Source organism: Etheostoma cragini, chromosome 4, assembly GCF_013103735.1.
Source record: "Etheostoma cragini isolate CJK2018 chromosome 4, CSU_Ecrag_1.0, whole genome shotgun sequence".
NCBI lineage: Eukaryota > Metazoa > Chordata > Actinopteri > Perciformes > Percidae > Etheostoma > Etheostoma cragini.
The window spans coordinates 3738768-3751088 of NC_048410.1; the positions used below are offsets into that span (position 1 = coordinate 3738768).

General features: G+C 40.0%; 4 protein-coding genes across 4 annotated transcripts; all 4 read right to left on the bottom strand.

Moving 5' to 3' along the window:
- Positions 1–1469: 1469 nt before the first annotated feature.
- Positions 1470–1911, bottom strand: LOC117942842 (histone H2B-like). Its single transcript, XM_034868546.1, has one exon. The coding sequence runs from the start codon at positions 1889–1891 to the stop codon at positions 1514–1516; it is 378 nt and encodes a 125-aa protein (XP_034724437.1). The 5' UTR covers positions 1892–1911; the 3' UTR covers positions 1470–1513.
- LOC117942843 (histone H2B-like) lies at positions 1816–9219 on the bottom strand. The gene is made up of 3 exons (XM_034868547.1): positions 8793–9219; positions 4307–4311; positions 1816–1842 (listed from the first exon to the last, which is right to left on the bottom strand). The coding sequence occupies exon 1, from the start codon at positions 9172–9174 to the stop codon at positions 8797–8799; it is 378 nt and encodes a 125-aa protein (XP_034724438.1). The 5' UTR covers positions 9175–9219; the 3' UTR covers positions 1816–1842; positions 4307–4311; positions 8793–8796.
- LOC117942835 (histone H1-like) lies at positions 6023–6832 on the bottom strand. Its single transcript, XM_034868535.1, has one exon. It carries the CDS (start codon positions 6724–6726, stop codon positions 6109–6111), a length of 618 nt encoding a protein of 205 aa, XP_034724426.1. The 5' UTR covers positions 6727–6832; the 3' UTR covers positions 6023–6108.
- Positions 9220–10498: 1279 nt separating the features above from the next.
- On the bottom strand, positions 10499–10889 carry LOC117942845 (histone H4). The gene has a single exon (XM_034868549.1). The coding sequence runs from the start codon at positions 10865–10867 to the stop codon at positions 10556–10558; it is 312 nt and encodes a 103-aa protein (XP_034724440.1). The 5' UTR covers positions 10868–10889; the 3' UTR covers positions 10499–10555.
- Positions 10890–12321: the final 1432 nt, after the last annotated feature.

A 12321-nucleotide genomic window follows, 5' to 3' on the forward strand; every position in this document is an offset into this window, starting at 1 on the left:
TCTGCATTTTTTTCCATCTCCTTAATTTTATTCTCCTTTTTGGCATTTTTCCGCATGGTCCTCTCTGACCGTAGAGCCGTCAGGATTTTCAATTTCTCTTCTTCCAAGCAAGCATTTTGGGAGACCAGCTGGTTGATGAGCTCTTCACTATCAAGTTGGTCTTTCTTCAGGTCCTTGAGCTGAACTTTCGCCGTCATTGTTGCCATGGTCGCTGAAAAAAAAGTATGTGCTGCTATAGCAGAGTATCAAAGTTTAGAGTTGTATGCTCTGTTGTTGTAGTAATGACGTTTTGGTGTTTTGCCCTCTGTCACACGAAGAGATGCGTTGTTGATGAGTCCAGACTGTTAACTGCCTGTTAGCCTCCGGGGTTCTATTTAGAATGTAATAGAAGGACACGGCTGTGACACGTCAGGTTCCAGAATGTGATGACATCAGAACATCAAAACATCAAAACCATTCAAAGGGCTTCATCATAGAGCTAGAATAGTGTGTGTGTGTGTGTGTGTGTGTGTGTGAGCTATCTTGACAAGCAACATTGTAGCTTCTAAATATTTCCATTGCACTAAAAGCGATGGGCTGGTAGAACAAATGGACACACATCTAACCGGCATGCATTGTGCGGCGATTGGCCGAGAGTCTGTTCACTCAACTTTCACGGCATTAACGTTAGGGACAACAGAATTTGAGGGTATTCCTGTTAAAAAGGAAGTAACAAATTTAGGAACTAACATTGGTAAAAATCTGACTAGATGAAATCCAGTTTTAAACCTCTTATTCCAAAAGTTAAAAAGGAATCTGATAGGTGATGGACGGCTCATGAGAGATTCATCACTCGGTCAGTACTTTTGTCCCAATCTGAAAGATTAGAATAGTTTATCTGGCTGATGTCTTAGATGTTCCAAAACCTTTTAATAATAAAATATCCTTCATTATCTAATTTTATATGGAAAAATAAGCCTCACTATTCAAATAAAAATACTTCATGTAATCGCAACACAAAGGTTTGAATTTTCTTAATTTCCTTAAATCTGATACATTTTAGTCAAACAACTGCAACAAAACCTTAAGATAATTTATTTACTCTTTATATTGAACAAAAGCATCATTCTTTCAGTTGAAAGCTGAAGAAAGCAACTGTTATGTGATATTTTAGCTTAAAATAGAAAAAGAATTTGTTGCCATATGGCAACAACATGCAATAGTGGTTTAAGTCTACGAGAGTGTGTTATATTACATGGGTTTTATTGTACATATCAAAGTACAAACTTTAATGTCCATCCTTCAGTATGTGCCAGACATACAGAGCAGGATTTAAGATTGCCTCTGACCCACAGTGTAAGTACACAGGTAGGTATAGTAACAGTGTATTAGATGTACAATGCAAATAATCTTTAGATAAAGCAGACAAAGTATTTAAGTAAGTTAAATAAAAATGGTACATGGAAACATTACTCTTTAAGGTTAATTGGGTGGCTCTTAAAAGAGCCTTTGTGTTGTTTGTCTCCCAGCAGGTTTACTTGGAGCTGGTGTACTTGGTGACGGCCTTGGTGCCCTCAGACACGGCGTGCTTGGCCAGCTCCCCGGGCAGCAGCAGCCTCACGGCGGTCTGGATCTCCCTGGAGGTGATGGTGGAGCGCTTGTTGTAGTGCGCCAGACGGGAGGCCTCGCCGGCGATGCGCTCAAAGATGTCGCTCACAAACGAGTTCATGATGCCCATGGCCTTGGAGGAGATGCCGGTGTCGGGGTGGACCTGTTTCAGCACCTTGTACACGTAGATGGCGTAGCTCTCCTTCCTGCTCTTTCTCCTCTTCTTGCCGCCCTTAGCGGCGGTCTTGGTCACGGCTTTCTTGGAGCCCTTCTTGGGCGCTTTGACGGTGGCTTCAGCAGGCATCTTGCTTCGGTTCAGAGTTCCTAAAACAGATACTTAAATCCGGTCCGGACGCCTCCTTTATGTGCACCTGATGCAAATGAGACTGTGCTGTTACTCGCACAGGATTGACTGAACTTTGGGACTGAGACTGAGCATGCGCCTATACAAATAAGCGCTTTTATTTTAAATTGCTTTAATAAAGTTTTTACACATTTATAAATTGTAAATTATAGATATGTCTTCAATACGCTACATAACAAAAGAAAAATCAAATACAAAAAATTACAAAACTTGAACAATGAAACAAACCAGTGCTACTGTACACATTAAGTTGAAAATATGCATCCAGTCGAAAGAGTCTTTCATTCATTCTTCCTTTTCTTCCTTAAGCACGTTTTATAAAAGTTGTCAAGTGCAATTCACAACATATCATCTTAACTTTGTGTTAACATGCACAGACCGTGAGCGTACACGAGATACATAGAACGTTGAATGTTGAATTTTAAGATGTTGTTCATCCAAAAATATTATAATATCACTGATTAGGAGAACAGAAATAAAAATAAAAAGAGGTGAAATACTCCAGAAATAAAGAATAAAGTGACAATGATTTTAGAGTAAGAATTTGTTGCTTAATCATTGGTTTGCTAATCTACACGGAATTAAATGTCTTTGTGTTAAAACATCTTCCGTTTTAGAAAGAATATCTACCAACACCATCCACTTTACTTTTTTTGGGTAAGGCTAAACCATGGCGCCGGTTTATCATCTAGACGCTTATTAGTAACGGAAAAACAAAATGTAAATTAACCCAACATAAACGTGTCTTGTACTATAAGTAAACTTTCCAAAATAAAAACGTGAACACAACACGACTACAGCTGAATGCACAAGGCAACTGTTTCAATATATAGAGGACATTAAAAGACTCTAGCCTGGCCTTAAACTTTGGTCCCCGTACGGACCAAAGTACGGAGCGTGGGTTGGTAGATGGAGAGATGCCACTTCACCCCCCCCCCCCCCCCCCCCCCCCCCCCCCCCCCCCCCCCCCGACCTCATTCAGGGCTCTGGTCCAGCACTGGCAGCCCCCCCCCACTCTGAAATCTCTCCATTTGTGCATGATTAAGTCTCAAGCATATGTGGTGTGTGTAGTTCAGGCCCGTGTGTAGTCATTACTAACATTGTATATCTTAATTTCCCCACTGAGCATCACTTATTGAATGAATTAGTATTTGATGCCGCCTATGCAATAGCTGTAAAGTTATTGGGCTCTCAAATACTACAGCTTTACTACTACTACTACATTTATATCTGTTCTTTATATCAAGGTGTTAAAACTTAACTTGAACATTAATTGTAGTTTTAAAACCAGAGTAATGATCTTAAATAGGAAGTACATAGCTGCATTCAGATTGAATTATAGTTAAACAACAATAAGTAAAATGCAGTTTGAATAAATGTTTAAATAAAGGTTATTAAAGGACACGATGCGGTAGACCTTATTGTGGGAGAGCTGTTAAATACAGACTAAGATCATATGTTTACGCAGTGAGAAAGAGAGTGGTTTTGAAACGTGAGATTTCAGTCGCATGGTGTAGATGTAGTTATTGTGATTACACCATACCAAAATCATAGAATGTATTAATTTATTTTGTATTGATCCATTAAAACACATTGAGTAGGCTACACATTTCTTAGTATTGTCATGCATGGCATCCAGCAGCTGTTGCCCGTATGTTACCGGTAACTTTTCTTGCCATTTTACTCGGAGGCTTTCGGTAAAATCCACTTAAATGGCGGGCGCATCTTGAGTTTATTTAATAGATATCTTTAGTAGTCTTCTTGTCTTGTGGATAAGTAATACACATCAGTTGTTGTAAAATGGTGGTTATTGTGTCTGTGCCCACGTGACATTATCTACCATATAGCTTTATTATATAAAAAAGATTTATACAATAATGTGTACATATGTTTTACTATAAATTCAGGTCACGTTATACAAATATTTACCTTCTGTAAACTCTTTTAAGGACATTGTCAAAGTAGCCTAGGCTACAGATTGTGGCTATGATGTTTAAGTCAAAATAGGAATACTCTTTGAGGAGGATTTGGTGGCTCTTAAAAGAGCCTTTGTGGTGTGTGTGGAGCAGCAGACAGTTTAAGCCCTCTCTCCGCGGATGCGCCGGGCCAGCTGGATGTCTTTGGGCATGATGGTGACCCTCTTGGCGTGGATGGCGCACAGGTTGGTGTCCTCGAACAGGCCGACCAGGTAAGCCTCGCTGGCCTCCTGCAGAGCCATGACGGCGGAGCTCTGGAAGCGCAGGTCGGTCTTGAAGTCCTGAGCGATTTCTCTCACCAGGCGCTGGAAGGGCAGCTTGCGGATCAGCAGCTCCGTGGATTTCTGGTAGCGACGGATCTCCCTCAGAGCCACGGTACCGGGCCTGTAACGGTGAGGCTTCTTCACGCCGCCGGTGGCCGGGGCGCTCTTACGGGCAGCCTTGGTGGCCAGCTGCTTCCTGGGAGCTTTACCTCCGGTAGACTTACGAGCGGTCTGCTTGGTTCTTGCCATTTCTGTTTCTCTGCGTTCACAGTTCAAGAAATAATACAGCTCGGGCTGAACAGCGGCTTTATAAAGGAACTGCCGGAGCCAGCGCTGCGCTGATTGGTCCAGACCAGGAGACACGTGGGATGTAGCTACGTAACTATTGGACAAAGTAAAACTCACACAGAAGCTGCATCGGTGTTAAATATATAGACTATAGACGTTTTACTAAGCATTACAAATAACTTTCAGGTTTAGATTTGATTAAATTTGAGAAATCTGTACTATTTATTAAACATTATCATCATCAACAGTATACAATTGTTATTACACATTTTCATGTGTACTCTGGGATTATTATAGTTATTGTTTTTTTTTCTTATCTGATTAAGTAACCCATCCCTTATTAAAACAACATGACAGAACACCAGTTGTCTAAGTGGACGTTGAAACCTGATTACACCGTTACATAGTTATAGGTATCTATGCTTATTTAGTAAATGTTTAGCCAGGTCTTCCTTGAAAAACTGTTAATCAGAATCAGAAATACTTTATTCATCCCCGAAGGGAAACTCTGTGTTGCAGTTGCACAAATATTATAAATAGAGTAGAAATACAAATAAAGAAATAAAGAATTATAAGGAATTGGATATGTACGGTATTTACATAAAGGAATGTTATTATACATTATTTACATAATTAACATAATTAAGGAATTGCAATGGTGAAAAGTAAAAAAATAAAATAACAATAATTATAATAGTAGTAGGCCTACCTCCACATCACACAATCTGAAACACAACCAGGGAATCAGGTGTTAAGGTGATTAAACAGATGGTGGATTATAAATTGTTTTCTCCTTTTGAATATTATAATAATATTAACTGTGGTTTTAAATGTATGCCGTTGCCTTTCTTGTCTCTCCTGAAAAACCAGGATTAATCACAATGTGACCCCAACATGTTAAAGTGTGTCATAATGTGACTTACAATCCGAAAAAGATCCATTGAGTGTGAAGTTGATGAAACAAGTGTTGATTATCACACGCTTCTTCTTTTGAATATGGACCCATGTATTAATTTTACCATTTTTATATATGTAATATAATAAGTAAATAAAGTTCTATTAACATTTTTAAGTTTTAAAATGTAGCATATTAATATTAACAGCAAATAAATCACTATTAACCAGAATATTTCATGCAGAGCAACATGTTAAGAATAAATAAAACAATGAAAAGAGAAATCTCTGTGGCTAAATGCAGAATATGTCGTGCTGCTCACCTTCAGAACATAAAGCTCTGAAGGAAATATATTCTAAATCATTTTGTTTGAAAAGTTTGGATATTTTTGTTAATTGCAAATACATTACTCTTCATTTTTAGATTGATTGAATAAAAACTAGAAACAAACTATGGAAACCGACATGATCGTCACTTGTGTGTTAGCGCCATCTTGTGCTGATCAGAAGATAAAGCACTAAAGGACTAGGGCGGGAAATATATTCCGATTATTGTAGTATTTAGTAAATTGGCATTACATTCAAACACATTTCTCTTCATTAGCATATTTTTAGAACTAGGTGTTTTGATTGATTAAAACAAGACATGATGTTGTAGGAAAACAGCTCTCTCGTGAGTGTGTGGTGGCTCTTAAAAGAGCCTTTTGGTGCACTGAGTGCAGATTAAAGAGCCACTTTACTTCTTGGTCTTCTTCGCTGCAGCTTTCTTTGCCGGAGCTTTCTTCACAGGGGTCTTCTTTTTCGCGACCTTTTTAGGGGCAGCCTTCTTGGGAGTAGACTTCACTGCTGGCTTTTTGGCCGCTTTCTTCACAGGAGACTTCTTGGCTGCTGGTTTCTTGGCTGCTGGTTTCTTAGCGGCGGTTTTCTTGGCTGCAGTCTTCTTCACTGGTGTTTTCTTAGCGGCTGTTTTCTTCTGCGGGGACTTGGCAGCGGGTTTCTTCACTTTAACGGGAGCTTTCTTGCCGGGCTTGGCGGCTGTAGTCTGAGCCTTGGGGAGCTTGAAGGACCCGGATGCGCCGATCCCTTTATTCTGGACCAGCTTTCCGTCGGTCACCAGCTTCTTCACTGCGGTGTTGATGCGCTTGTTGGACTTTTCCAGGTCGATGCCTTTGGTGGCCAAAGTCTTTTTGATAGCCGGAAGCGAGGTGCCTTTACGGTCCTTGGCCTCGGTCACGGCGTCGAGGATGAGCTTCGGGAGGGAGGGTCCATCGCTCTTTGCCCGGGGAGCTGCCTTCTTCTTGGGGGCTTTGGCCGGAGCCTTTGCCGCGGGAACTGCTGGAGCTTCTTCTGCCATGTCTGTGTGTTTCTCTGTCGAGTTACAGTCTGCTGTGTTCTGCTCAGGCGCGAGGCGGGACTTCTATAAAGCTCATGAGAACCGTGGAGAGTCAACTCACAGCCGCTCCACGGCCCTGCTGAAAATGTGGCGACACTTTGTGTTTTCTCTTTCACAATTTGGGGATAAAATGCATAGAAGAGAAACGTTTTAAAGCACAATAGTTGTTTTAGCGGAGAGAAAACCTTCTCCCCTTCACACTGAGCTCATGTTTGGTGACGAGGACTCATTTATTTCATTACAGGAGGCTTCAAACCTCTCGGATACACAGTCATTTTGGACCACTCGCAGAGAGTTTTCCTCACATTTTGTCTTTAAAAATATCTAAAAGTAATGTGAATTAAATGTGACAGTGATGGTTAGGTAAGCAGATACTTGTGAGGATATAATTAAAGTGAAATCACTCCATTCATGTGTTTTATTTAGTTTAAAATGGGGGAGTTTTCAGTGGTAGTAAACACACTGGGTGCTGGTGTGAAGGCTGACAGGTTAACCGCTGGCATTGATCCTTCACATGATGGAGTTGACATGATGGGCCTCCAAACACAGGTTCATTTCTCTCTCTTCTTCTTCTCTTCCTTCTCTTCTGCTGTACACAATGTGACAATTTTTTGAGATATTGTTGGACATAAAGGAAATGTGGGATACACTGAACGAGGATACATAGGTTAAAAGATATTAAAAAAATTTGCAAGTTAAAACTAACTTAAGTTAAAATGAAGTAATTCATTGCACTGCTTGGTTATAAAGATGGTTAATTATTTCTTTGAGTTAAAATACTCAACGTTTGGGAAATAAATAAAATGTTGACAGCTAGCTGATGATACAGCTATTTCCTTGACAGATGATTTTCAGGATATATATATATATATATATATATATATATATATATATATATATATATAAAAATGTTTACCCTTTTTCTGCTCAAACAAAGTAACAGACAAATGACAGAATCTGGGGTTATTCCTGATAAAGAGAAAGTAACGAATTTAGGAATTAATATTGGTAAAAATCTGACAAGATGAAATCCAGTTTTAAACCTCTCATTCCAAAAGTTAAAAAGAAATCTGATAGGTGATGGACGGCTCATGAGAGATTCATCACTCGGTCGGTACTTTTGTCCAAATCTGAAGGATAAGAGCAGTTCATCTGACTAAAGTCTTAGATGTTCCAAAACCTTATATTAATAAAATATTCTTTACTTAATTTCATATGGAAAAATAAGCCTCACTATGTAATTGAAAATACCTTATGTAATCCAAACAACAAAGGAGGTTTGATTGTTCTTAATTTATTTCTGTGTTTCAGACACTTAGACACATTTATGTTAACTCCCAAGTACAGTTCTCATTCCTCTTGCAGCATGAGAGCCTCTCAGGGTGGAGTTGCTGGTGCTCCACCTGTTGCTGGTTGTAATTTGTTATCCAAAATGACGAGACAAAAATAAAATAACCTGATCAATGCTTGTGCAACAATGACATTTCTCATCTTTGCTAAATATGTAGTAGATTCAAACAAACAAAATATAAACACTTAAATCTTGTGAAACTTGGCTTGCACAAAAAAAACAAAGCCGTTGCCTTAAAGTGGCCGTCACGTGACTCATCAGGTTCCTTGTACACATTAGGGCACACTGGTCACATTTGTGGAGTAAAAACCGAATAGTACCCCTTAAATCAACGATGAGTAATAGTGTTACAAATATATTAAAAAGTGTAGGCTACATTCGTGGACACTGCATGGGGCTGTTATTATACAATGTTCTTTCTACAATAAAAAAAAACATATAGAGGGCTTGTGGATTCCCTGTGACCTACAGTGCGAGTAGGCAAGTACAAACGTGTACAAAACGTTCAATGCAAAGCAATATACCTTAGATAAAGCAGACTAAACATACACAAGTCACATAAAAACTGTATGTGTGAACTGTAAGGACGAATGCCTGCAAACACAAGAGTGAAACATTTCTCTTTGAGAGGAAGTGGGTGGCTCTTAAAAGAGCCTTTGTATTGTTGGTCTCCAGCAGGTTTACTTGGAGCTGGTGTACTTGGTGACGGCCTTGGTGCCCTCAGACACGGCGTGCTTGGCCAGCTCCCCGGGCAGCAGCAGCCTCACGGCGGTCTGGATCTCCCTGGAGGTGATGGTGGAGCGCTTGTTGTAGTGCGCCAGACGGGAGGCCTCGCCGGCGATGCGCTCAAAGATGTCGCTCACAAACGAGTTCATGATGCCCATGGCCTTGGAGGAGATGCCGGTGTCGGGGTGGACCTGTTTCAGCACCTTGTACACGTAGATGGCGTAGCTCTCCTTCCTGCTCTTTCTCCTCTTCTTGCCGCCCTTAGCGGCGGTCTTGGTCACGGCTTTCTTGGAGCCCTTCTTGGGCGCTTTGACGGTGGCTTCTGCAGGCATCTTTGTTTCGGTTCAGAGTTCCCAAAACAGATACCTAAATCCGGTCCGGACGCCTCCTTTATTTGCACCTGATGCAAATGAGACTCTGCTGTTACTCGCACAGGATTGGCTGAGCTTTGTGACTGAGACTGAGCATGCGCAACACAAAGCAAGCGTTTTTTTAAATAGCTTTAATAAAGTTTTTATAGATTCACAAATTATACATTACACATGTGCCTTCAACAGGCTACATAACGACAACAAATACAATACAATAAATTCCAAAACTTGACCACTGAAACAAAGCAGTAGACATATTAAGTTGAAAATGTGCATCCAGAGTCTTTCATTCATTCTGCCTACTTTGGTTTTTCCTTTTTTCCTTAAGCACATTCATAAAAGTTGTAGTGTGCAGCTGTCAAGTGTCAATATTCACAATATCTCATCCGGTCTTTGTGTAAAAATGCACAGACCGTGAGCGTACAAAAGATACTTAAATGTTATAATGTTGAATTTTAAGATACTGTTCATCCAAAAATGTGTCACTGTCAGATAAAAAGAGGTGCAATACTCCAGAAATAAAAATAATGTGACAATGATTTTACAGTAGGAGTTTTTTTTACTGTCATTGGTTTGCTAACGTACATGGCAATAAATGTGTTTGTGTTACAACATCGTCCGTTGGTGTAGTTCTCTATGGTGTCGGTTCATCATCCAGACGCTTATTATTAACGGAAAATACAAAATGTAAATTAACCCAAACGTGTGAAAAGGTTAACACAATACATACAAACATCTACAATAACAGACTTTAGCCTGTGTCATTGAGGGATTTTGATGTCAGCCCATTGAATAACTGGAAAGTGTTTTTAGGTTCTCAAATACTATATAATAGTATAAATCTGTATCAGTATCTAATGTTTAAATCAGGTCGTTTCAGATATAAATTTAACTGTTGATTTGAAAAACAGAATAATTAATCCTTAACATAAGAAGCAGGTGTACAATTTACAAGAAGAATATTTGCATGAAACCCTGACATTAAACAGTATAATGAAATTTGAATATGTGTTTTTATGTAGCCTACAAGCTATTACAGGACACATTGTGGTAGGCAAATAAATTAGGATATTAGTATTTGGAAAAACATATTATAGTCCAACAAATTTAATTTGTTCAGGTCAGATACATTTAAATTATATGAAAGTATCTTTCAGTTGAAAGTGTGTTTTTTTATAAAAGAATGAAGTTGTTGCACTATAGAGGCTTACTGTACTTTAGTTACAGCATAATCTTAAAATACAACAGTGTTTGAATTCATTAAAGATAAAAGGTAGATGTTCTTTAGAGGAAGTGGGTGGCTCTTAAAAGAGCCGTTGGTTTGTAGTTTGGGTTTTGTAGTTTATCCTCCGAAGCCGTAAAGGGTGCGGCCCTGCCTCTTCAGAGCGTAGACCACATCCATGGCGGTCACCGTCTTCCTCTTGGCGTGCTCGGTGTAGGTGACGGCGTCACGGATCACGTTCTCCAGGAAGACCTTCAGCACACCGCGGGTCTCCTCGTAGATCAGACCGGAGATCCGCTTCACTCCGCCGCGGCGAGCCAGACGGCGGATGGCGGGTTTGGTGATTCCCTGGATGTTATCACGGAGAACTTTACGGTGACGCTTAGCGCCTCCTTTACCGAGTCCTTTTCCCCCCTTACCGCGGCCACTCATTGTTACAGTAGTCAATTGAACGAATGGATTCAGCACGCTGGACCGGCTGTATTTACATCTTATCTGCGGACGTAAGGGAAGACAGATGGCGCCAACTTCGGTGGGTGACGTCAAACCCGGCAGCTCCGCCCACATTATGTTTCAACCATCGACTGAATTAATATTAACGGTCTATGGTTTCAAAACGTTCTTTTCTTTTGATGATTATGTATCCTTTTATTAGTTTTATCCTTCGTGTCTTCCTGCCTCTATAGTAGTTTTATACTTCTGAGGTTCAGAGGGAAGGTTTACAGCCTCATATACCTGACCTTTGTTTAACATTATCATAATAATATTAAGTCCTCCTTAAGTCTTTTCGATTAATACTGGGCTTACATTATAATAACTCATGGCTAACGAAAAAGTTATTTTGTGAAACATCTCCTTCCTGTTAGGTCATATCTCTTTACATAAAGTCCTGATAGTAACGGTTTGATTTATTTCAGTTTTTTTCTAAAATGTAACTTTATTGTTATTAACTTTAGTCTAGTTTCAGGATAAAGACTTTACATCATCCTTAGAATACAATCAGATTAAAAATCTCATTGTTTTATTCACACAGATGTTCATAGTGTGATGTGTTTCGATGGTGAGCTCATGGATTTGTCGGCGGGAAACCCCGTACATTCCAAAGAGAGCGCTACAGTTAAAAAGCAATCACGAAGCTCCGATCTTCTCATAGACAGTTAAAGAAATGGACAAACAGATCCCGTTGTTCGGGACGGAGAGCAGTGAAGGATATTAGCATAGTCAGTTAAAGAAATTAATGAAAGAAAGGGTCTTCTGCGTTGAGGGCTTACCCCCTTGGCGTCGATTGATCCAAAGACGTCACGATGGGCAAGCGCACTAGCAACAGTTGGTGTGTGTTGTCGTAGCAACCATAGACAGTTAAAGAACATAGCAACTCTCGTGTCTCATACAAGTAGCTATAGCTAGCTAGCTGGCTAGTTGATAGCTACATGGCAAACTCATGAACTCGCCGTAGCATGGTCTAAAATATTCACTAACGTTAAACATTGTGTTTTTGTTGTTCCTGATCGTTTACGTGCCTATTTTGCGAAATACACAGTGGATGCATTTAGTTAGACAACCAATGACATGTAGCTAATCATGTTGTGCTACTGGCAAGCTACAAGCTAGCGCTAGCTACTACGGTTAGCTGTCTGAGGTTAACCCGCAGTTTCGTGAACATAGCCTCCCTTAATACACCAATGACTTAATATCTCATCTAAGTCACGGGCTTTACATCATAGAGTCCTAGCTTTGTCTGTTGTAACGTTATATAGGCATTTAGCTGTGTTACAGTTCTCTTGATACATTCATACTAGCTAGTTAGCTACCGCTGTTGTTGGCTAACTAAGCTACTAGCTGATAGCCCCGGCAGTTTGGGAAACGCTAAAGACGTTACAGCCATG

Coding starts and splice junctions, on each gene's coding strand:
- LOC117942842 (XM_034868546.1), bottom strand. CDS start 1,891: ATGCCTGCTGAAGCCACCGTCAAAGCGCCCAAGAAGGGCTCCAAGAAA.
- LOC117942835 (XM_034868535.1), bottom strand. CDS start 6,726: ATGGCAGAAGAAGCTCCAGCAGTTCCCGCGGCAAAGGCTCCGGCCAAA.
- LOC117942843 (XM_034868547.1), bottom strand. CDS start 9,174: ATGCCTGCAGAAGCCACCGTCAAAGCGCCCAAGAAGGGCTCCAAGAAA.
- LOC117942845 (XM_034868549.1), bottom strand. CDS start 10,867: ATGAGTGGCCGCGGTAAGGGGGGAAAAGGACTCGGTAAAGGAGGCGCT.